Source organism: Olea europaea, unplaced genomic scaffold, assembly GCF_002742605.1.
Source record: "Olea europaea var. sylvestris unplaced genomic scaffold, O_europaea_v1 scaffold437, whole genome shotgun sequence".
Lineage (NCBI taxonomy): Eukaryota > Viridiplantae > Streptophyta > Magnoliopsida > Lamiales > Oleaceae > Olea > Olea europaea.
Window position 1 is genome coordinate 259,888 of NW_019262676.1, and position 9,758 is coordinate 269,645.

The window sequence follows — 9,758 nt, forward strand, 5'->3', positions numbered from 1 at the left end:
GGGCCAAACGAGGCTTATTAAAAATTATTTCCATTCCATCATACCAAAAATTTACACCAAATAATTTGGTGTAAAATGATGCAATACTTAGCTCAAACCTAAGGTGTAGCATTGGATAGAATTAATTGTTCCAATGGTCACTGAATTTAGGTCCATATTTTTGATTGGTTATCGAAGTTTAAAATGTCGAGTTTTGATTATTGAACTTAGGTCCATATCTTCGATTGGTCATTGAAATTTAAAATACCGAATTTTGGTCACTAAATTTTGAAAAATGTTGTTCATTACTTATTACAAACTCGACATTTTTCAAAATTTAACACTTATACTATTGAATAACGTACAACATTTTATGAAATTCAATTATTAAAAATTTTTAATAAGCAATCGAAAATATGAACCTAAATTTAATAATCAAAACTAAATACTTTAAACTTTAATGCCCAATTAAAACATGGACCTAGGGTGAACAAACAATTAACTCCTGTGGATATGGTCAAGTACACTTCATCCCTAAATTGTCCTTCATGCTCAACACAAGAAAGAACATATTCTAAACGCAATTCTGCAAGCAAGAATCAACTTCCCCTTATTTTTAATCAATAAGCTGCCACTTACACGATTCCTCTCGCAATTTCATCGTTCCTGCACATTGTTTTGAACCGCTGGTTGTATATATATTTCTCAATCGATATTATATAGATGAGGATGTGGAGCAGATGAGATATGGGCAATATATTTGGATTTCGCAAGATCAAGGGCACTAATACAGCAAGAAGAGGTTCAATTACAAATAATTCTGTCTCGCCGCCGTCATTTCCACCCTCGGGTTTCAATTTTTTGAACAAGAATCCAAATCCCTTTCCTTCTACAGCTATTACTGATAAGGGTACAAGCGGCGTGGCTTCTAGCAGCGGGATGGATAAGAAGAAAAAGTATGGATACATCCCTGATAATTTTACGTCAATTGACCAGGTTCCTTCTTCTTCTTTGCTAATTTTCCCCGATTTTTACTGCTAGTTAGTCTTTAAGGACCTGTGATTAAGAAGCAATTTAAACGAATACAACTTAAGGTTTTAGATTAGATCGTGTTTATGACACAATTTGAGTGAATACATGTGATGCCGTTCTAACATTTTAGACTGATAAAATCGATCAATTTTTTACTAATTTTCACGAGTAAATTTAACTAGTGCTCACTGAACTTTAATCTTGGTTACTACTTGCTCACTCATCTTTCACGAATCAGTGAGTACTCACTTATCTTTCCATATAATTACTCATCCACCACCAAATAATTAGGCGACTTTTGCGACAATTTTTCGACTCTTCAAATAATTGGGCGACTTTTGCGACAATTTTTCGATAACTTTCGACCACCAAGAATGTCAAATTTTGATACCGTTGGAATGCTCACGATATCTTTTTCAATTACCATCCAAAATCTCCCAATAACTCTAAGGGTTCGATCGGAAAATTGCCTTAAAAGTCGTCCAAAAATTTTAAAAATCTGCCCAGATTTTCATATTTTTTGGGTGATTTTTAAGGTAATTTTTCGACAACTTTCGACCATCAAAACTGTTGAATTTTGATACCGTTGAAAAGCCCACAATGTCCTCTTCAATTACCACTCAAAATTTCCCCATAACTCCAAAGGATTTGATCGGAATAAACCCACAAAGTTTCGGGATGCTGATTTTGTGGGTTTATTTTGATCGAATCCTTTAGAGTTATGGAGAAATTTTGGGTGGTAATTAAAGAGGACATTGTGGGCTTTCCAACGGTATCAAAATTCAGCAGTTTTGATGGTCGGAAGTTGTCGAAAAATTACCTTAAAAGTCGTCCAAAAAATATGAAAATCTGGACAGATTTTCAGAATTTTTGGACGACTTTTAAGGCAATTTTCCGATCGAGTTCCTTGGAGTTATAGGGAGATTTAGGTGGTAATTGAAGAGGAGATCGTGGGCTTTCCAAGGTATCAAAATTCGACATTCTAGGTTGTCGAAAGTTGTCGCAAAAGTCTCCCAATTATTTGAAAAGACGAGTGGTGGATAAGTAACTATATGGAAAGATGAATAAGTATTCAGTAACTCGTGAAAGATGAGTGAGCAAGTAGTAACCAAGTTTAAAGTTCAGTGAGCATTGGTTAAATTTACTCAATTTTCACCGTCTTTACATTTTGTTATTGAGTTGCCATGGTACCTGAGAGAGACTCAGTTTAGTAAGTTGGTTGGTCCAATGTGCATATGGTTAAAAATAAATTTTGATCAACTTATAATCTCAAAGAAGCTTTGTTAAACAGGGGCTTAATATAGCATTTTATGGTCTGAAAATGACATTTGTGGTGAATTCTTTCTCCATGTGCATTTCCTTTGGATTTAATGCTCCAAGACTCCAAGTCAAGTTCATCAATCTTTATCCACAGAACGTAGTACAAATCATCTTTAATTTTCTGTCCCCGCCTGTATTATTTAATCTCTAAAGACATGAATGATGCACTCAAGTTTTATTGATCACACCATACATCTTTATCAATGGTTGCAACTTGCTAAAGTGAAAGCAATTACCCTACCAATCTGAGTGGAGAGAAATAAACTTTAAGGTGTCTAACATAGAATATGTTTGGCTAAGCTTAAAAGAATTAAAAGTTACTTTTTTACATTTTCTTGGACATGTTACATTTTTTTTATTTTTTTTAACTTCTGAGTGAAACTTTTTTGTTTATTTTGAAAATTATAAGTAACTTTTAAAGCTTTTGTTTAGTTGTTTTAAGCTTCATGATGCTTACTGCAATAGTAGCTCCCTTTTTCTTTTTGGAATCAATTGGGGAAGGGAATAAAAATGAAGATGAACTGTGCCTGGTTACATGGTAGATGAGCATGAGACACGATGAGTGGTGTTTACAACTAATAAAAAGGATAAAGCAGAAAAGGGGTCCCTCTTTTGACATGAAGGTTTTTCTCCATTATGGAGTGTGAGTATGTTCCCACTGATCCATACATCTAGGACACCACCACCACCACCACAAGACTTTTTAAAAAATTTTGGGATTGCTTATACGAACTACTTTTCTCTATTTTCTTCTCAGACACTAGCTAGGCGAACTCCCGCTCTGATCCAGCTACCCCTCTTGTCTAAAAATTCGAACATTTTGCATCCAATCATGTTTAATTTGGGTCTTCTCTCCTTTTTTTTGTTAATGGCGTTACATGGCTTTCATGAAGGACACATTCTTTAGGTATATTTTAATATATCTGCAATTGGTATCCTTTAAACACTTGACACTGTAGAGTATGACTAGTCTATTAGTGTTTTATGGAATTCCATTTTAATTTTAGCTTGTGTTACAGATTGAAAGCACATGTCCACTCAAGGAGGTATACAGTTAATAATGAACAACACGTGTTCTCTGTCTCTCTGTGTGTGAATCAGTGTGCATGAATGATGAATATCTTGTAAATTTGGATGTCTGTTTGAGATTGTCACCGTGGACTAATAAAATTAACTTGAAAAATTCTGCACATATCTATCAAGTTATGCTATCTTGGGAAATTAATGGTGTTCATACCTCAACATGAATAATTTGACCTTGTATCATTGATCGACTGTTGCAGGTCACAGTTGCCTTGAGGGAATTTGGTCTGGAGTCATCAAATCTGATTCTGGGAATTGATTTCACAAAAAGTAATGAATGGACAGGTTAGTGAAAGTGAAGATTTGTCTGATAAAAAGCTGCGTCAATTTCTAATTTTCTGGAGCGAACTTGCTAGGGAATACCTAGTAACCGGGATAATATGGAAAAAAGTTTGTTGGTCCATAGTGATGTATTGCTCTCTATTTCTGTATTTACAGCTTTAGTAAGATAATTTTATTTTGATATTCTGTTATTACATTACTTGGTAGCTGAACAATCATGCATTACTCTTACGTTTATTATCGTCTTTTACGTTCTTGACATAGATTTTGTAGAATATCTTGCTTATTCCATAGAAACCCAAATAGAATATATTTGTAGCATATTAACATTAGTGATCTGTTGTTACCATCATATATTGGTAGGATCTTTATGCGTGTCAAGGGCTGACATCCCAGACTAGTTTGTGCGGTTAAAGATCAACAACTTTCATTGGGATGAAATTATTAAGGAAGGATGGTCTCATATTTTTCATTTCTTACTACTTTTGTTGGATAAACAATCACATATTTATCACCACTGAATTGTCATATTATAATTACCTTGAATCTTTATATCTTAAAGCTAATGCATCAATTTGTTATTGAAGGCAAAGTTTCATTCAACAATCGAAGCTTGCATGCAGTTGGTGATACACCTAATCCTTATGAAAAAGCTATATCCATTATCGGAAAGACTCTGGCCCCTTTTGATGAAGACAATTTGATTCCTTGTTTTGGATTTGGAGATGGTTAGTTTCATTTCATTTGTTACCATTCTTGGTAATATTTTTCCTTTGCAGTGGCTAGTTTAGTATTGATAAACTTAGGTTTAACAATCATTTATCCTAGTGTCATCCTTTTTCGATTTTGTAGTTAACCCCTCCTTTCTTGCTCTATCTGTAGCAACTACACATGATCGGGAAGTATTTAGCTTTCACAGCGATCATACTTCTTGTCATGGTTTTGAAGAAGTTTTAGCTTGTTACAAAAGAATAATTTCAAATTTGCGACTATCTGGTAGGCTTCTATCCTACTTTATTAATCTTCCATTAATGAATATGTTGTCTTAAGACCATGGACTACCTCTACGTATATATAATATAAAATTTTCATTCACAGGGAACATTGACAAATATTTATGTGTTTGTTTGTTTAAGGGCCAACATCTTATGGACCAGTTGTAGATGCCGCAGTAGACATAGTGGAGAGAAGTGGTGGACAGTACCATGTTTTGGTAATCATAGCAGATGGCCAGGTTTCAGTCTCTCTCTCTCTCACGCGCGCGCGCTTAGACAAATAGATATGGCTACGTCCGGTCCACTCACTCACTTCTTCATAATTACTTTTTCTCATTAAGGTAACAAGAAGTGTCGATACGAGTGAAAATGAACTCAGCCCACAAGAATCAAAAACAATAGACTCTATTGTCAATGCAAGGTACAGTCAAAAATACAATCTATCTAGTTGATTTTGATGTGAGATTCATTGTGCTTTATCAAGTCCATGCAATAAATTTGTTTTTGAACTAGCTATGATGCAAAATATTGATGTCATTGTAGCTATCAGAAGCTCAGCTGTAGAAACTTTCCAGATGCCAACTTTCGCAGCTAGTAACTTTATTTGAGGATTCTATATGCTTTTTTCTTAATTATAATTTTATCATTTCCATAGGGTTGGCTTAATATAGAATTTCTTTTTTTCTCAATTCTTGTTGAGAATATGGAGTCAGTATTCTTATATCGTACTGATTCATTTGGTAGTCAAAAGAGGTCAGTCTCATTCTAATTCTTCATGTGCAACTTATGATTTAACACCAAGAAAGATGTAAGTTCTGAAGTGTAATCTTTCCGGCTTCTTGAATGAGTTATTTAAGCAAAACTTGTGTTACGTTCCTTTTTCTATAAGTATTATTGAGAGTCATTTATTCAGCGTTTATTGACTATTGCACTTGTAAAAGCATGATGCAACAATTAACCTGGAAATCATCAAAGTACAATGTTGTTGTTTATTTCTTATCAGTTTGTATCCTCTCTCAATTATTCTTGTTGGCGTTGGTGATGGACCCTGGGAAGATATGAGAAATTTTGATGACAAGATCCCTGCTCGTGAATTTGATAATTTTCAGGTACAGCTTTTACTTAACATTGGTGAAAATTAACTTATCTTAGACATCTCAAAAAGTAATGGCTCTGTGTTTTCTATGTTGCAGTTTGTTAATTTCACTGCTATTATGTCCAAACAAGCATCACCATCTCAAAAGGAAGCTTCCTTCGCTCTTGGTGCTCTTATGGAGATCCCTATCCAATACCAAGCAGCGAAAGAACTTCGTCTACTTGGGTACGAGTACTTTGAATTACGAAAAATTTACCTTTTCTTTTTAGTGAAGCCTTGAACCTTTTACCTTCTTAAGGTTTTTTATTTTTAACGAGTATATATTTCAAATTTCAGACATTTCATGAAAATATTTTGAACAAGTTGATAAGCTTTCCGTCATTTCCAATTTCTAGATGTTAGGAACAAAATTGTCATTATCAAGGCACGATGTTTATTAAAATTTACTTGTTTTCCAATAAGTCTCTTTCTTTCATGTTGGACAAAAGACATGTAACAGGTAAAGCAAAGAAAATCGTTCCTAGGCCTCCACCAGTTCCTTACACTAGCCAGGTAGCACTTCCATCCCGAGAACCCGGCAATGCTTCAACTCCTGTGCAAGATGACCGAACTCAGGTAAAGAACCATAACATGTTTGGCTAAGCTTAAAAAAAATATGAAATTCTTAAGTAATTTCCTTTTCCTAAATTCCTACGCTTATAAACCAGAATTGATTCGTTTTCTTTTTTGCGTCCTTCAATTGAATGAAGGTCTGCCCTGTTTGCCTTACCGAAGCGAAAGATATGGCCTTCAACTGCGGACACATGGTGAGATGCACTAGTACAGAATATTTTGTATTTGATGGTTCAAATTGGAAGCAAAAACCTGTTACTGATTTATTACTGATTGCAGACTTGCAGAGACTGCAGCACGAGATTGTCCGACTGTCCCATATGTCGACAGCGTATAACCAGTCGCCTCAGGCTGTACACTTGATGGTCGTTGCTCAAGCAAGAAGCTTTGACCCCAAAGGTTCTTTTCACACAGATTCAAGTGCCTTGGCTTGTGCATGCAACTCGTTCTGATCGCGTTCTGTAAATTGTATTTGATGGTGGCAGCAGCAGCAGTGGTGCTAAGTGTGTTATTTGAGTAGTGTGCTAGCTGGTATTGACTACTGTGTTGAGTTGTAGCGATGTAGTGTTACGTATAAGTTTTACGTGTATTAAGGTGTTACGTGTAAATTATTCTATTCTTGTGTATCTATCTTGCTCTACTTTTGTTAATAGAAACTCAAGAATTTTTATTTATTTATTTATTTTTGAAAATATGATGACTAGTGAAGCTTGAATAGTTGTACCTGCATTGAAATAAGGCGAGAATAAAGCTAGAGTTTGAAATATTATTATAGAAATGATTAATTTGTAGGAACATTATGTAACAAGCTTGATGTGTATGATACTTTGGGTCGTATAGAGTACACAATTGCTAAACATGTTCATGTTAGTTTAACTGAGGAAATCCCCCCAATGGTCACCGAACTTTGCCAATTTCCCCTTGGAGGTCATTGAACTTCACTTCGTCCTTAAATGATCACCGAACTTTGTCAAAATCCCCTAGAAGTTTACTGAACTTCACTTTGTCCATAAATGGTCATTGAACTTTGTCGAAGTTCCTTAAGAGGTCACTCAACTTTTACAAAATGGGACCTCATGTATAACAAGTTCAGTGACTTTTCAGGGGACTTTTCCAAAGTTCGGTGACCATTTAGGGATGAAGTGAAGTTCGGTGACCTCCTAGGGGATTTTGGCAAAGTTCGGTGACCATTTAGGGACGAAGTAAAGTTCGGTGACCTCCTAGGAAAAATTGGCAAAGTTCGGTGACCATTGGGGGGATTTCCTCCAGTTTAACAGCATGTTGGATTCTTATTAATTGGAAAAAAATCAGTTCTGAAAAGTGTTTTTACGAAAATATGTGGTTTAAAAGTAGAAAAAAGTTTTCAAAAAACATATAGAATATTTTATTGTGCGATTATGTGGTTAAAAATGATGATATAGCAAACCATAAGTTAAATTCATGGGAATTGGACAGGCCCAATGTGGAAATTAATAGTGACAGTAACTGTAGCGAATTTCAATTTCGAACTAGTAACTATTTGTACAAGGTAAACTTTCCAAATGCGGTGGTGATAACGTTACATTGGATACTGTAAAAAAAGTGTAATGTTGGTAGCCAATACGGAATCTGGGCCTAGCAAATATCTTTCGAATTATCTCTATAAAATATGTGTTTTTATAATAAGAATATATTATATTAAAATGTGTTACAACCATCGATAAAAAGTCGTGAGACTATTGGACGAATATTTTAACAGTTTCATGAAAGTAACCTATATGTATAATTTGGAAGTATCCTTTTATTTAAAAGTTGTCTGAATTTATTCTGAGAGTATGGCACGAGTTATTTCAGTGTTGTAAGAGGAATTAGTGGTCATTTTCCAAAATAGCTTTTGACCAAATAAAAAAAAAAAAAAAAGCAAAAATGTTAAAAAAATAAATAAGCAATGAAAATGTACTTTTGCCCTCACTTGTGAAGAGAGAAAAGTGTGGTGTATTGTAGTACAGAACCGACGACCCAGGCACCGACCAAGAACCTAAAAAATCGACGATTCAGAACGCCATTTCTCTAACCTTGAAAAAGCTAAGCTTTCATTTTTGACTGAAAATCATTTTTCTATGTATATTTGTTGAGAAATCTTTACAAAAATGATTATAGATTGTATTTTAAGCAAAATATACATGTTTTGAAGCCAAAAAGTGATGGAAATGGCTTATGTTCTTCATGTAGCATTCAGACCGAATGACTCTATGAAATTACGTTGATACTTCCACATATTATGGGTAACGTAGGAAACAAAGAGATGGTAGAATCAAAATAATTTTGTTTAAAGTTTGATTTTTTTTTTTCAGAGGGCAATATGAATAGTCGGAAATGACGATCTCCGCCATTTATTTCAACCGCCTGCGATTACACAGGCGGCCAAAATGGCCTAGACCTCTGGGCTGGTTGTCTGGATTTATTTATTATTTTTTATAATTAGTTTTTAATTACTTATGTTTAATTGTTTTAATTTAATTACTTATTTAATTTTAGGCAATTTTAAAAACAATTCAATATTATATGAACAATTAAATAACTAAAATAAATTAATTAATACAATGAATTAAAAAAACTAAGCAAATAATATACTTACACAATTAAAAATTAGCAATTAAAATATTAAAATAAACGATTAAATTAAGTATTAACCTAGCAATTCAAATAAATAAATAAAATATTAAAAAATAATATAAATAAGCAATTAAAAAATTGATGAAATGTTTAAATAAACAATTAATTAATAAAGTATTACAAAAATAATTAAATTAAGAAATTAAAATTTGTAATTAAAATATTAACATAAATAATGAAATTGAGTACTAATAAAATAATGAAATTAAGCAATTAAAATTAGTAATTAAGATAAATAATTAAATATTAAATAACTAATATACATAAAACTTTAAAATAACTAATGAAATGTTTAAATAAAAATTAAATTAAGTATTAATAAAATAAATAAATTAAGCAATTAAAATTTGTAATTAAGATAAATAATTAAATATTAAATATACAATATACATAAACAATTAAAATAATTATGTAAATGTTAAAATAAACAATAAAATTAAGTATTACAAAAATAATCAAATTGAGCAATTAAAATTAGTAATTAAAATAGGAAATTAAATATATAAAATACATAAACAATTAAAATAATTATTTAAATGTTAAATAAACAATTAAATCGAATGTGCGATTATATAATGAATTAAATACTAAACAAATAATATACATAAACAATTAACATAATTATTTAAATGTTAAAATAAAAAATTAACTTAAGTATTAGAAAATAACTAAACTAAACTAAGCAATTAAAATTAATAATTAAG

At 32.5% G+C, this 9,758-nt stretch overlaps 1 protein-coding gene across 7 annotated transcripts; it reads left to right on the plus strand.

Moving 5' to 3' along the window:
* The first annotated feature begins 497 nt into the window (after positions 1-497).
* On the plus strand, positions 498-7,091 carry LOC111387891 (E3 ubiquitin-protein ligase RGLG4-like). Of its 7 annotated transcripts, none has more exons than XM_023012486.1 (12): positions 498-975; positions 3,615-3,699; positions 4,284-4,424; positions 4,579-4,692; positions 4,833-4,930; positions 5,033-5,112; positions 5,695-5,800; positions 5,885-6,012; positions 6,276-6,402; positions 6,537-6,593; positions 6,679-6,773; positions 6,809-7,091. In XM_023012486.1, exons 1-11 carry the CDS (start codon positions 727-729, stop codon positions 6,760-6,762), a joined length of 1,269 nt encoding a protein of 422 aa, XP_022868254.1. In that variant the 5' UTR covers positions 498-726; the 3' UTR covers positions 6,763-6,773; positions 6,809-7,091. The 7 variants fall into 7 exon arrangements, with proteins under 7 accessions (XP_022868254.1, XP_022868253.1, XP_022868255.1 ...); XM_023012487.1 differs by having other exon boundaries at positions 500-781; positions 875-975; positions 6,679-7,091; XM_023012491.1 differs by lacking the exon at positions 498-975 and adding exons at positions 3,075-3,238; positions 4,060-4,153 and having other exon boundaries at positions 6,679-7,091.
* The last annotated feature ends 2,667 nt before the right edge of the window (positions 7,092-9,758 follow it).

Coding starts and splice junctions, on each gene's coding strand:
- LOC111387891 (XM_023012486.1), top strand. CDS start 727: ATGGGCAATATATTTGGATTTCGCAAGATCAAGGGCACTAATACAGCA. Junction 976..3,614: donor ATTTTACGTCAATTGACCAG/GTTCCTTCTTCT, acceptor CGACTGTTGCAG/GTCACAGTTGCCTTGAGGGA. Junction 5,113..5,694: donor GACTCTATTGTCAATGCAAG/GTACAGTCAAAA, acceptor ATTTCTTATCAG/TTTGTATCCTCTCTCAATTA.